Source organism: Theropithecus gelada, chromosome 6, assembly GCF_003255815.1.
Source record: "Theropithecus gelada isolate Dixy chromosome 6, Tgel_1.0, whole genome shotgun sequence".
Classification (NCBI taxonomy): domain Eukaryota; kingdom Metazoa; phylum Chordata; class Mammalia; order Primates; family Cercopithecidae; genus Theropithecus; species Theropithecus gelada.
Window position 1 is genome coordinate 118,422,708 of NC_037673.1, and position 15,976 is coordinate 118,438,683.

The 15,976-nt window shown below is 33.4% G+C and overlaps 1 protein-coding gene across 1 annotated transcript in view; it reads left to right on the plus strand.

Annotated features, from left to right (window-relative positions):
• SRFBP1 (serum response factor binding protein 1) overlaps positions 1 to 15,976 on the plus strand; it is a 61,781-nt gene that overhangs the window by 19,848 nt on the left and 25,957 nt on the right. The window contains exon 4 of the mRNA XM_025387371.1: positions 12,498 to 12,569. Within this exon, the coding sequence (XP_025243156.1) occupies positions 12,498 to 12,569 (72 nt within the window). The remainder of the gene's footprint in view (positions 1 to 12,497; positions 12,570 to 15,976) is intronic.

A 15,976-nucleotide genomic window follows, 5' to 3' on the forward strand; every position in this document is an offset into this window, starting at 1 on the left:
GGAATACTATGGAACTGTTATTAAGACGAATCTGTAATCAGAGGCTTTTCTTTTTGCTTGTTAGGTATCAGAAACAGGAGGAAAAAGGTTCTTCATTTTATACGGTCACCTTAGCCAATACCCTAAGACCATATAACTTCCAATTTAATTTTTTAAAAGGTAGAACTTTTGTTTCTAAAAGGAGAGCAAGAAAGATGTCCTGGTTTGTTAGCCTTCTGTACTTAACTGTGACCTTTGAAATTATAAACAGGAAATCATAGCACTATTTTAGAAGATCAGTATATAATGCTCTCCTCACACTCATGAAACAGCATTCAGTAACAGATCATCATACTGAAATCCCAGTTTGCTTTCTGACATGTGGTTTCTACAGCTTTAAGTTACTATTTTGTATAGGTCATATTCCTGAAATTCTTACTGTTGCATTTTTAATATATAGGGGTCATGATTTTCATTGTAGACCATGTTTATGTAAAGTCTGTGATTGCCTTAAAATATTCTTGTCTTCTAAATAAGAACATATGTGAAAAATAGCAGTAGTATATATTGTCTGTTTTTGAACTTGCTTGCTTCTGTTTGAACACAAAGAACAAGTTGCAGGCCTTTGTTGGCAAAAGAGATGAAAATGCTATTACTATTTACTGAGTCATAGTATACAACTAAGTTTTAAATAAGGAACTGATTCTGGAATTCTTCACCTAGATAAGCCTACTTCAGAGGCTACTGAGTGTATAAACAAGATTCAGCAGTATGAAGGAAGAAAGCAGTATAATATGCTTTTTAAAAAAATATTTCCCATTTATTTTTGTTTTGTTTTGATTTGATTTTTTGTTTTGTAATTCTGGAAATTTGAACCTAAACCTTAGCCAAACATTTCCTAATAACTGTGAAAGTATCCAAAGCATTTTTAAATTATTAATTCAAAAATTTTGGACAACCAATACTACTATCATGATTCCAGTCTGAAATAATATGGTGCTTGAGAAAAGAGTTAAATATTACAACATATTTTGTTGGAAACACATAATAGGAGACAAAGCGCCCTAGAGAAAAGCAGCAATAGGATCAGTAAGTAACTGGTCTTACAAAATGGGATATTCTTTTTGTTTTTTTAACTGGATATCACGTCAATTTGGGGTTAAATAGAGACAAATTATATGCAAACAGTAAGCTTTTCTTCACAAGGCCATCCATTTTGTTAGAAGGGAATGTCCAGAATGAAAAAGGTTGTTCAACTTATTTCTTAGAATACAGAAGTGTTCTATGTAGAATCTTCAGCCTGATGTAATTGCTGGGTGTCATTTTCTCTGTCTGCCTCTTTGAACCTGATAGAAGTGAGTCATTTTATATGCCAAGAATAATTTTGATGTTTTTATTTGGTATAAAAAATGTGATCATGTTTAATCACTTACATTAAACAAGCTGTTTTGCCTGATTTTCTAAAAAGTATTTTACTGTGAGAGATAGGACTGTATGGTAAAACAGAAGTTTTGGGAGCTTCATTTGACTGCATTATTTGCTAATGTTTATGTTTAATTAATATTTTTTGATAAGATGCAGATCATTCTACAATTGAATTATACAAGTTTTTTAAGCTTTTGTTGACTGAAAATTATTTTTATATATTGATGAAAATAATTTATAGGTGAAAAATGCATTAAGCTTAGTTTTTAGAATATGAAGATTCAACTTTTGACATGAAATTCAACTTGGAATTAAAGTGAGACAGTACTATTTGTAGACATTTAGTAATTCTTTAACTGGCTGCCAGCAAAAACCTGACACTAGTAAAATTTCTTAGTAGTAAACTTACTTTGTTTTATTATATTGTTCTCCTGTTCAAGACCCTAAATTAGCTTCCTATTGTCTGCCAGATGGGATCTAATTTTTCATGAGTATTAAAAGCATTTTCATCAGTTGACCCCTGTCATCATGCACAACTGTATTAACCTCATTTCTATGTACATACTACAGTCAACATTATATTCCCTATACATTACGCATTCTTGTTTTTTAAGTTTCTACAGTTTTGCCTGATAACAAGGCAGGATTTTCCACCACATCACACATACTTCTGCAAAATCAGACTATCATTTTCACAGCTTTCACCAACCTCTAAAGTAGTGATTTTATTGGGAAAGATGGAGGATGTATGCATAAGGCTTCATGCCTTAGGGCATATGTCATAATGGATGGGGGTTTTGTGTGATTGGAGAAAGCTCCTCTAGTAATTTGGTTATATTTTTATTGTTCCCACCAACTGCGCTAAACAGAAATTACCCCACTTACTTAAAATTACCCTGCTTACTTCATCCTCATACACACAGTGCTTAGGTAATCAGTTTTTAGAAATCTGTTATTAACACATCTTTCTTTTTGTTACTATGACAGGTTATTGGCATGTTATTTCAAACATGAAACTCTGTTTGGATTGCCTTTTTACACAGTGTTCTGCACATAGAAGGCTTTCTGTGAAGTTTCTGTGACATGTTTCAAATATAAATGGGCACATCTATAAAAAGATGTGTAAGAGGTTATAGCAGTATATAATTTTTGTTTCACTTATTTGCTGTGGTGAGTAAATAAAATATACAACATCAACATTCCTAGCCATGGTACACTTTAATTTTTAAGAATTTGAATTTCTATAGTCTTTTAATCCATATAAATGGCATAAATGAAATGTTATTTAAGATGACCATTGCCTTCAATACGATTATGAAAAGTTACACTAAAACTTTTCATAATGACAGAGGGATCCAGAACAGAGATATTTTCCAGACCAGCTATACCACACAATCCATTATCATTGTACAGATTGCATTGTGACTTTAGACCAGAAGCTAAAGTGGCTCTCTTTATTTCAGTTAGCACTGTAGGATTTAAAAGACAAAAGTTTTACTTGATATTTTTTAGTCTGGTACTTTACCAGAAAAGTTCAAAAACTTACTTATAATCTCATCTCAGAACCATCCTCATGACCAAAACATTTTATTTTGGCTCAACAAAAATATATTATGTCTATACTTTGTGTGCACCATGTTTGGCTAGTTTACAAAAATATAGAAATTAATATGGTGCCTGCCTTTGAGAAGCTTAAATTCTAATTAGAAAAATGGAGAGAGCTTCACTGTGATGTGTTGAAAGATGCTGATAGACGTATTTGAGGAGGGACACTTAGCACTGCTTGAAGATTCAAGGAAGTCTTTCTGTAACAGGAAGCTGAGTCTTAAAACTTGAGTGAAACTTTAGAAATTGTGGGGTGAAAAACTTAAATTTGTATTGCTTCATTATTTTGTTTTGGTATTGGGTTTTGTTTTTCTTTTTTACATTGTAAAGGAAGTATCTGTAGAATCAAGAAATACAAAGCTTTTAGATTATTAGTTTCTATTCATGAAGTCTGTGTAAGGGAAGATAGTGATTTAAACTCATCTCAACATGATCAAGAGTAAAGATTAACTGCTGTATTTTTTTAATCTAGGTAATAGAAAATAATAAACCTGAATGAAGGACATAGTTATTAAATACACTCTGCCATGGTTCCTGCACAGTGGCAGTGTTTACTGACCTGTCTGGTTTATGTTATATCTAATACTGTGATAACTGAAATATTTAGTGTAACAATTTATATTACCTAACAAGTAAAAATAACTTCAGTATCCATTCTTTCAACAAGCACTTATTGAGCATTTACCAAATGCGGTGTACTTTTCTAGACACTTATGGTATACCTGAGAAGAGTAGAGAAAGGTTTCCGATCTTTTGTAATTTATTTTTGTGGGGAGTTGGGGGATTAGGGTAGACAACATAATAAATAAGTTAATTGTATAGCATGTTAGTAGATTATATACTGTGGAAGAAATAGAGCAGAGTGGGAAGGATTAGGAATGATGATGTGAAGTAGATACTTGGTTATGTAAGTCTGGAGTTCAGAGAAATTATCTTGGCTACAGATGGAGATTTTGGGGAGATGTTCACATATATATGATATTTAAAATAATGAAACTGGATGAAATCACTGAGGTATTATTAGATAATAGTAAAAGGAAGAGTACCAAGGACAGAGTCCTGGTCCATTCTTAAAGTTAGAGAGAACAGAAAGAACTAGCAAAGGAGACAAAGAAAAATTAACCAAGAATATGGGTCTGACGTAAGTCAAATGAAGATAGAGTATCAAGAAGAAAGGAAGAATTAACAAAAATTGATAGGCCAAGAAGGGGACAGTGCTGCTGATATGTTGAGTAAGAGGAGTACTGAGACTTATTCATTAGATTTAGCGGCGTGGAGATCATCACGGGCTTAAAATAATGGGATTGATGTAACTGGGATAAAAGCCAATGAAGTGAGTTGGAGAGAAAATAAAGAGCATTTGGAGATGGCAAGTGTTGACAAGTGTTATAATTAGGGTGATCATATAACCAGATTTCCCTGGGATTGTCTTGGTGTTCATTCACCATATGGCCCAGCATGTTTATTAATGGTGCCTTATTTTATTCTCAAATGGGCTGTAGTCTGAACAACAAATATATGATCAATGTGGTTGTGATTCATTGCTGTCAGTATGCTTTTTGACACCCAAATTTAGCCAGTGGTAGCCCTTTTAAGCCAGCCTACATAACTTGTTTGAGACCCTAATTTGAACTCCTTTTGTCCTTTTCCGGCATAAGAAATTATCACAGGGTTTATACTTTTTCTGCCTCATATCTGTAATCAGCCATTTCTCTAAGAAGTCCTGCTTCATTGTTAGTGGTATTTAAAAACCAAAACCGAAAACATGGATAGTTTTTGATTGGAAGGAAAGGGAGTGAGAAAGTTAGGTAGCCAGTTAGAAGGCATTCTAAAGACAAAATTTTAAAAAGCAAAAATACTACAAAGATATTGAGGTAGAAAATTTATTCAGGTGATTCTATGTAGAATTGAATGTTAAACATGGAAGTGTGTTATAAAATTAGAGCAGTTAGATCAGAAAGATACATTGAGACCAAGTACTGAAAGGATTTAAATACCAAACTGAAAGTTTGACTTCATTCTGTATTCCGGATGGTGATGTAATGGCCCTTGGAGTTACTCATCCTGGAGTCTGGAAGAGCAATTAGGCTATTATAATCCACACAATCCATAAAGAAGTCTTGAACCTAGGAGTGGGATAATGGTAATACAATGGAGGGAACAGATACAACTGACAGTACCAAAGAGAAAGCAGAAACGGTGATAGGAGCATAACAGAAGCATAGTAAAGGGACTCCCAATATCTCATGACACTGAGCTGTCTAATCCTAGCGGCAGAAGATTGAGATGCAGTTTGTTTCCATAGAGAACAAAGGAATAGGTGTAAGAAGAAGGTAGTGATATTTTATTTGGAAAAAAAAAATCTATTGGCAATATGATGATAGAGTATAACTTTATTGAAGTTTCATCTAGAACTGTATGTAAAAAGCAGAACAGTATTTAGGAAATAAAGTTTTTGTTGTCACTGAAAGGTAATCATAATGAAATTCTCAACTATAGAAAAGTATGAAGATTTTGATGTCTCTCACTCTCTCACAAGTTATTTCAGATTCTTTATTTCAGAGAAATGACTCATTTTCAAATAGACCAAAAATCTAGAACTCAGACTTTTCTTGGTACCTTCTAATTTTTTGTATTGGGGATTAATCCCTTATAACCTAAATATACTATTCCAATTTTGATCACACTTTGGAAAATACAAATGTGTTTTGTATTTTATTAAGTTAAAAGCCTGACTCTGATAAGATTCTCTTGAAATTAAAAATGTCAACATGATTATTGCCTCCAAGTTGCTTTTTGTATTTACCCAATCTCCTTTCCCACAGCACAATACAGAATAGTTTGGTTACAAATGTTTACTTTCCCTACTTAACCAGAGGCAACGCTACACTGCTTATACGGTTATGAGTCACTATATTAGATTGTTCAAACAAAGTCCCTGGAAAGAAGAAAGACAAGGTTGTAGCCAAATAACCAAAATTGGGATTACCTAATTTTGACTTAGTTTGATATTTTATGTAAAAGCAAAAAGTGGCATCTAGCACTGTGTGGAATAAGAGAACTGGAATAATTCTGATGGATCTGGTTATTAGGGGATGATGTCTTTAATGTTGAAAACATGAATAATATTAGTTTAACATAATTAGGAAGGAATTAAAACAATTTTTAATTGATCATCACTGACAACAGAATATAGCCAAAAAGCAGAAGAGTATTTGCAGTTATATTCAATTTAGAGAAAAATCTAAATTCAAGAGAACTATATTTATCTGAAAAAAAAAAAAAAGACATTGGAATTTGTTTGTTTGCTTGTTTGTTTGAGACGGAGTATAGCTCTGTCGCCAGCTGGGTTGCAGTGGCATGATCTTGGCTCACTGCAACCTCCGCCTCCCGGGTTCAAGCGATTCTCCTGCCTCAGTCTCCTGAGTAGCTGGGATTACAGGCACCCGCTGCCACACCCAGCTAATTTTTGTATTTTTTTTTTAGTAGAGACAGGGTTTCACCACGTTGTCCATGATGGTCTCGATCTCCTGACCTCATGATCCGCCCACCTCGGCCTCCCAAAGTGCTGAGGTTACAGGTGTGAGCCACTGCACCCTGCCTGGAATTAGTTTTAGATGAAGGAAAGCTAAGTGATGCTGTCTGGTTAATCATCTTACTTAGCATTAACAATATGCACTAGGAAGAACATGGTGTAACAGTATCATATAAGCACAAACTAGTTTCTTTCACAATTTTAACTGCTATTAACCAGGATTAAGTGTGGTGCATGAGGGACTAGGTGATCTTTAAACGCTGAGTACATATAAAATGTCCTTGGAATAGGTATATAACTTCTGTCTAAAATGTCTATTACTGGGTCTGGAAATGGATCTTAGTTTTCCATTTGGCATGAAATCTTTCCTCAGAAAGAACAAGGTTGTATCTGGGATCTGCCTGGCTTGTTACCTAATGTAGTTTCTCAACCATTCACAATTATAAATCTGTATATTTCAGTAAGTCTTTAAGTAGTGCTTTACCTTCTCCCATTATAAGTAAAACAGAGTAATGTAGAAATGAGCAGTAAGTACTCTTCTTTGCAACACTCTAGTAGTCCTCTTGGCTGATTTTTTTTTCCCTAGTAGTTGCTGTCTTTCAACTTTGTTTCTCTAAAGAAAAAGCCTAGATTGGCAACTGAAAATTTTTTGGCAAATCTTGGATTTGACTTTTTGCTAATAAGAGACTTAACTGATTTTTTTTTTTCTCACTAAGAAATAGACTTAAAACGGAGCTGCCATTCAACCCAGGAATACCACTACTGGGTGTATACCCAAAAAAAGTAAGTCATTCTACCAAAGACACATGGACATCTATGTTCACAGCTGCACTACTTACAATAGCAAAGACATGGAATCAGTGCAGGTGCCCATCAGTGGTAGATTGAATAAAGAAAATGGTCCATATATACTATGGAATACTGTGCAGCCATTAAAAAATTTAAAAAAAGGGAAATTGTGTCCTTTGCAGCAACATGAATGGAGCTGCAGGCTGTATTCTTAAGCAAATTAACAGAGGAAGAGAAAAGCAAATACTGCATGTTCTCACTTATAAGTGGGAGCTAATCATTGAGTACCCATTGGCTTAAATATGGGAACAATAGACACTGTGGACTACACAGTGGGGAGAAAGCTGGGTTTAAAAACTACCAATGGGGTACTGTCCTCACTCCCAGCACGAACGGGATCTGCACTCCAAACCTCAGCATCACACAATATTCCCATGTAACAAATCTGTACATGTACCCTTATATCTAAAATGAAAGTTGGGGAAAAAAGGAAATAGACATTTAAAATGTTTCTACACTGGTCCAGTTCTGTTCAACATGTGTCATTGTGCTTGAGTCTGACAGTCAAAGCGAATAAGACACCATTCTTACCCTTGAAGAACTTACACTCTAGGCTCTTCATTCCATTTTTATGTCAAGAATATGGAGAACAAAGGTTATTATAAGCATAAGTTGTTTGTTTTATGTATGTCCTCAATGCATTTTTTTTTTTTTGACTACATGTCTTATTGCCCAACCATGTTCTCACTTGAAGCAGAATTGTTCTCAGCAAGCTGGTTAGAATATATGTACACTTCTGAATAGTTAGCCAGAAAGCTGTAGTGATTCTTTAGTGCCTAAGCCTCTACATACCATTTGTCTTTCAGAGTTTGCTACTTTTTTGCCAAATTAGGGCTTACTTGCTTTCCAGTGCACGTGTAGAAAACAATTTATAATGAAGAGAGTTGATGTATTGTCAGGTAAGGGACCCCAACCTCAAATCCAGGGACGTTGTCCATCTTCCCAGGCATTCTTTGTAAATAATTAATTACGTCAGATCTTGAAAACTCAATTCTTCATGTCTCCTCCAGTTTTAATTACTGATCTTCTAGATTCTACTGAGTTTTGCTATGACTGGCTTCCATAATCAATTTGATAAGTAATTTATATGTTCTTAAAACATAAGTATTTTGTGACCAAATTATAATGTATTATTGACACTGTTAAATTCAGTCCTACAGTGATAAAAAAAAAAAAAAAAAGTTTTTTAAAATTCTCCCTTAAAAAATGGATATTCTGAGTTAAAATATATGTAAATCTAGGTTTCAGAGCAGTTAGAGAAATAATTTGCTAGTCCTCACAATTTAGTATGAACTTCCCAAGCAGACTTCACAGCAGACTCTTAGGAGGATTCAGAAAAGCTGTGTGTGAAATTTTCTCTAATCTTTTAGTAGGAACACTAATATTTAAGGTGCTATCTGTGCAATTGTAATAGTACATCAAAAGGAGCCTCACTCTGAAAGTCAGTACCTGATTTCTTCTGAATAAGAATAACTTCATAATATATCATTTATTGCAGTTTTTGTGTGTCTTAAAAAAGTCTTAGTTTCTCATTGTTTACTTAAAAGAGTACCTGACAATTCCAGTTATAGCACAGCTTTCCTATCCATCCATATTTGCTAAACACAATTTTTACATTTTATGTGAACCATGTTTTAGGAGATAGTATTCCCTTTTAATGACACAAAGAGCTGTATTTAAAACTAAGGTAATAAACGAGTTGATCCAAAATACTGAAGTATAAATGGTATAAGACAAAAAGTTTAAGCCATCCAAATACATCTATATTTTGCTTAGTTTTAAGGTAAATATTTAATTATTATTTATGGCATATAGTGTTTGTCCAAATAATACGGTATAATGAATTATTTTATAATACAAAGATTGGTAGGAGATAGAAAATACCTTAATTTCCTAGTGCCTCTGTATCAAATTATGACAAATTTAGTGGCATAAAACAACACAAATGTATTGTCTTACAGTGCTGAAGGTTAGAAGTCCTAACGGTAACAGGACTGTATTATTTCTGTAGGCTTTCAGTGGGGCTATATTCTCTTTGTAGTCTCTAGGGGAGAAATTTTCCTGCCTTTTCAGCTTCTATAGGCCACCTGCATTCCCTGACTCATGGCGTCTTTCTCCATCTTCAAGGCAAGCAGCATAGCATCTTCTCTTCCTTCTCTCTCTTCCCCCTCAACCTCCCCCATTTCCCACACTTATGTTTTTGTTTGTTTGTTTGTTTTCTCTGCATCTCCTTCTCTTTGACCTTTCTGCTACCCTCTTGTAAGGAAGATTGTGATTACATTTGACTTACCTGGATAATCCAGGATAATAACCCCATCTTAAAAATTCTTAATTACATCAGCAAAGTCCTTTCTGCCATGTGAAATAATGTATTCATAGGCTCTGGGGATTAGGACATGGACGTCTTCCAGGAGCTATTCAGCCTAGCACACGGTGTGTAATTAATCACTACTTAGGTTCTAAAAGTAGAGGTTATTGTAATCATGCTTTGTGTTTGCGTATCATGCTACTAGAGCTACAAATGGTTTTCCCTTTCTCAATCAAATAATATGTTTTCCACTTATTAGCCCATTTTAGGGGTATTGTATTCCTAAACGACTCCCTGTAGTTTTTATTACATGGATTTTTTAATGTCTTAAGTTTAATATCTACCATGTATCTGGGGCTTTGGGTTTCTGGGGAAAAAAAAGTAAAACAGTGAATGAGCTTTTTAAAAATTCTGATACTCTGGCTCCTGCTATTGCTATGAGTAATAAACTGCCATTTGTCTCTGACCCAGGAGCCTTGTGTCTTCTACCAACATCTGTCATACAGTATGTATTTGGCTAACTTGTTAGCTTTCAAATCTTGACATTGGGTATTGCTAATAATTACTCCAACAAATTAACAGCCTTAGTGGCAAACGTATTTCTTTAAATATACCCAACCTGAGTAAATTCATATCAACTTCACTTTCTGTATGTCTTTTAAATATATTTTGTTTATTTTGAACCTTCACATCATTCTCCCTGAAATATTTCTGAAAGACCACAAAAGTTGCCAAAATTACTCGCTTGGGTTGCTCAGTGCCTCACATTTATTAAAAAACATATGTATATATTCCCTTCTGCTGAAAGGGTTATAATAACACTTAGCTCATATAAATCATGCTTCATTTTAAAACCTGTGTTTCTCATACCTAGAAGATTCTGATGGTCTTGGTTAAAGGATCATATGACATCACCACAAACCGTGAAATATAAACTCGTTTTTTGTTAGTTTTTCGTGAATGCTTTTAAACATGGTAGAGATTTTTTAAATTTATCATAGAGGCAGTAGACCAGAAAGATGATGATCTAATAAAGATACTAGTTAAGATCAGTCTTTCTACCACCTGGTTATAGGACCTTGGACAAATCACATGATTTGAGTCTTACTTTTCACTTGTTAAATGAGGAATTGACAGAGGTAATTTCGGTTACTTTTAGTTGAGTAATTTAATTCACTTACTTTCATTATTTTTATTTACCAATGCAGTTGTTTTAAGGCTAATAACCACTTTAAATGCTTTTCGTAAATTTTGGTACGTAGTATTTTCTTGTTGTTACAAATTCTGACGTATCTGTTTATATTTCCCCTTTCTCAAGACTTGTTTAGTTGAGATGGTTTTGTTTATTTATTGTTTTAATTCCAGATGGAAAGGCCTTTTAAAATTTTTCCTTTGTTGATTAGTTGATTTTCTTTCATTTCTGCTTTTTCATTGTGATCAGATAATGTTGCTTATAGTATTTTACTTGATGGAGCTTACTGTTGCTATACTTTCTTTGACTTAATGATAATTTTTATCAATATTCCATGTGTACTTGAGAAGAAGATACAATTGTTTTTAAGATCTTGTAATTTTATTTCCCTATTTTGTTCTTTCTTGACTGGAAGTTGTGTGTCAGAGTCTTGAGCTAATAAATAGTATTTCTGTTTCCTTTATTTCGTGAAGTTTCTGCTTTATGTAATAGTTGTGTTTTATTTGACGCATAGTCATAAATGTTATCTTCTGTCTTAATTTTGTTTTCTTTGCCTCAGCTTTGTCTGAAACACAGTCTCAGCACCTGCTTTCTAATTTTTCCTGTTTGCCTACTATATCTTTGAGCCTTTTTAAATACTGTGTTCTTTGTCTTTATTATATACAGTATAGAGTTAGGTTTTGCTTTGTGATTCAGTTTGACAATATTTTTCTTCTAATGGGTACATTATACTAATTCACATTCCGTTATATTCCTGGTGTTTCCTTTCAACTCTGTCATATTTTATATTCTAATTACTGAATATTCTATGTTGTATTTACCGTTTATTTCTCTACTTAATGTGTCTTCTTTGTCAAAGATTTTTTAAAAATTATTTTGGTATTTAGAAAAGTCTGTATTTTCTTTCCATGGATGACGTATTTATATCTCATATTGCCTATACTTTTCCATTTTCTTATGTATCTTTTATTTTCTACTCTGTTCATTTTGAACAGTATCCTTCAGCTCCTGTTTACCCGACCTAGATGGTAGTCAGTAATCTTATTCTTTCCCCATCTCCTCTACTTTTTCTAGTTGTAGTTTTTCTTGCTTAATCAAAACATATAAAGCCTACCTACTGTTCTTTCTCCTATACCCCCACACTTATTTTAGTCATAGCTCTACAAATAGATGCAGTACTCAACATCAATTATTTTATCAAAGTTATCTTTTGCTGGCTTCTAGAAGATTCCTCAGAAGAGGCACATATATATAATATTTCCTGAATTCTTGCAGTTCAAAACTGTTTTTCTATACATTAGATATTTGAAGAGCTGTTTGACTGGGTATAAAATCCTAAGGTTAGAGTTGTTTGTATGGAGTTCCTTGAAAATACTGCTTCTTACTTGCCTTGTATGTTGTTCTCAGAAAGATTTGCTCTTAAAGTCATTTTGCTGTGGCTATTTTAGTAGCATGATAATATCTTACTGTGGTGGGAGTTAATTCCTTTCTCAAAATTAAGATGTTATTTAATATTAAGTTTCTTAAGACATAGAAAGGAACTTAATAATAGTGATTAATTTAAAGATAGACACGTAACTAAAATTTGTTTTATTCTTTCGCAGGAATTGAAACCTGATATAGTAACTAAATCTGCTCTTGGTGATGATATCAACTTTGAAAAAATCTGCAAAAAGGTATATCTGCAGTGGATTATATTTGTCTTATGAAGTTTCTCATTTATATTTCTTACTTTGTTCTTGAAGAGAAAACTTACCAAGAAGCCATGCTATTAGTTTGTAATTACTTTTCCTAAATGAACTCCATTACTGCCACCAAAAAAAAATTTTTATGCTAATTTATAAATTTTGTTTTGCTGTAATATCATACCTTCGAGGTCCTTAAAGGTATGTTGAACTTAATATGACATTTCATGCATTATATAAAAATTAGTCTGTTGATCATACTACTTAGAACTAAGATTCTTTATTATTTTTCCAAGTATTTTTTATGAATATCTCATTTAATCTGTACATTTGCCCTTTGAAAGATGTTTTTTCACCCTCTTTATACAAATGAGGAAACTGGAACCCAAAAAGAATTAAATGAGGTAATTAAGAACACACCACTCTTAGGTGATATCATCATTATATTTTTCTACATCTTCCGCTCTTTGGATTTTCCACTCCTGCTTCTTCCTTAGTAATTCCCTTTTATAATTTGTACCCACGTTGTTCCACTTGAGAACAGATTTTGTATTGATTGATTTTTCTATATTGTGTTTGTTTTTACTTTCATTGATTTTTGTTCCACTCTATATTCTTTCCATCTTCTTGATTTATGTTTTTTTTTTCTGGTTTCTTAAAGTGGAAGCTTAAATTACTGGTTTTAGACCTTTTCTAATAAAAGCATTTAATACTATTCATTTATCTGTAAGCAATACTTTAGCTGCATCTCATAAATTTTCATAGGCTGTTTTGTTGTCTTAGTTTAAAATGTTTTAAATTTCCCTTGAACCCTCTTTGACTCATGGTTTAATTTGAAATGTGTTGCCTAATTTCCGAACGGGTTTTCCGGTATCTTTTTGCTATTTTTTGTTTATTTAGTTCTTTTATGATCCGTGAACATACATTTTGTGATTTCTATTCCTTTGAATGTTGTACTTTTGTTATAGTCCAGAGTATAGCATATCTTGGTAAATATTTCATGTGCACTTGAAGACAGCATATATTCTGTTGGGGTATCTGTAAATGTTAAGTCAAATTGGCTGATGGTATTCAGATTATCCATATTTTTGCTGTTTCTTTCTGTCTACTTTGTTAAGAGGTGTGTTGGAACCTCCAACTATGAATATCAGTTTCCCTATTTGATCTTTCAATCTTGTCACTCTTTGCCTTAAGCATTTTGAAACATGTATGTTAGGTATGTAAACTTTTAGCATTTATGCTCTTGGGGCACTGATCCTTTATCATTACGTAATGGCCCTCCTTAACCCCGATAATGTTTATTGTGCTAAAGTCCATCTTGTCCGAAGTTTATATCACTGCTTTAGCTTTCTTTTGGTTAGTGTTTACATTCAGTATCTTTCTCCATCATTTTACTTTTAAGCTGCATATGTCTGTGTACTTAAGGTGATTTTTTTTTTAAATCAATAGCATATGTTTGGATAATGCTTTTTATCCAATCTGATAATCTCTCTTTTAAGTGGTATCTTTAGGCCATTTCTCTTCAATGTGATTATTGATGTGGTTGGATTAAAATCTACCAGTTAGCAGTTGTTTTCTATTTGCTTCATATCTTTTTGCTTTGTTTTTCTTCTTTTTTTGATCTCCTGTTAGTTAATTGAGCATCTTATCTCTTCCATTGACCTATTTATTACATGTACATATTTTATTATTGTTTTTTAGTGTTCACTCTACAGTTTATAATATACACTTTTAATTAACCAAAATCTGCTTTCACATAATTTTATGCTGCTTTATATGCAGTATAATGATCTAAGAACAGTAAATGCCAATTACTTTATGCCTTCTATTGTGCCATTGTTGTTAAACATTTTACATATGCTATAAGCATATAATAGATTTTCCTATTTTTGCTTTGAACATTTGAACCATTCAGTTTAGAAATAATTAAACATAAGAGTAAATCATTTTTTTACTTTCATTTATTCAGTTTTGATTGCTCTTTATTTCCTTGTTTAAATCCAGGTTTTCTGCTGGTGTATTTGTTTTTCCTGAAGACTCAAAATATCTTGAAGAGTAGGTCTAGTTTCTACAATTTTTTGGCAAGAAAGTTTCTGTTTGTCCTTTATTTTAAAAAATATTTTTACTAAGTGTAGAATTCTGTGTTGATAGTTCTTGTCTTTCTGCACTTTGTCATCTAGCTTCTTTAATTTTGTAAATGTCTGCCATAATTCTTATCTTTGATCCTCTGTATATAATGCCCCACCTCGTCTCACTCCAAACTGAGTATAAGATGTTCAGTCTAACTGGTTCAATGTGAATTTGCTATTTGTCCATCCTTTTTTTTTTTTTTGGCTCTTTCTGGTTCTCTAACTCTCCAGATAGGAACCAGAAATTCACAAGTCTCAACATCTGAATTTTAGAAGGAAAGAAACCAGAAATCTAAATTTTGCATTAATTTTTATGATAAATTATAAGACTACGAAATTTTGGGTTGTCTAGAGTGTAACCTTGAGCTGTCTGTTCCCAGAGGATACATTATCATTCTTTCTGCCTTCAGGGGACTTGAATAGAAAAAATTAAAGTGGGCAAAGGATATGAATAGACATTTCTCAAAAGAAGACATTCATACAGCCAACAAACACATGAAAAAATGCTCATCATCACTGGCCATCAGAGAAATGCAAATCAAAACCACAATGAGATACCATCTCACACCAGTTAGAATGGCGATCATTCAAAAGTCAGGAAACAACAGATGCTGGAGAGGATGTGGAGAAATAGGAACACTTTTACACTGTTGGTGGGATTGTAAACTAGTTCAACCATTATGGAAAACAGTATGGCGATTCCTCAAGGATCTAGAACTAGATGTACCATATGACCCAGCCATCCCATTACTGGGTATATACCCAAAGGATTATAAATTATGCTGCTATAAAGACACATGCACACGTATGTTTATTGCAGCACTATTCACAATAGCAAAGACTTGGAATCAACCCAAATGTCCATCAGTGACAGATTGGATTAAGAAAATGTGGCATATATACACCATGGAATACTATGCAGCCATAAAAAAGGATGAGTTTGTGTCCTTTGTAGGGACATGGATGCAGCTGGAATCCATCATTCTTAGCAAACTATCACAAGAACAGAAAACCAAACACCGCATGTTCTCACTCATAGGTGGGAACTGAACAATGAGATCACTTGGACTCGGGAAGGGGAACATCACACACCGGGGCCTATCATGGGGAGGGGGGCGGGGGGAGGGATTGCATTGGGAGTTATACCTGATGTAAATGACGAGTTGATGGGTGCAGCACACCAACAAGGCACAAGTATACATATGTAACAAACCTGCACGTTATGCACATGTACCCTACAACTTACAGTATAATAATAATAAATAAATT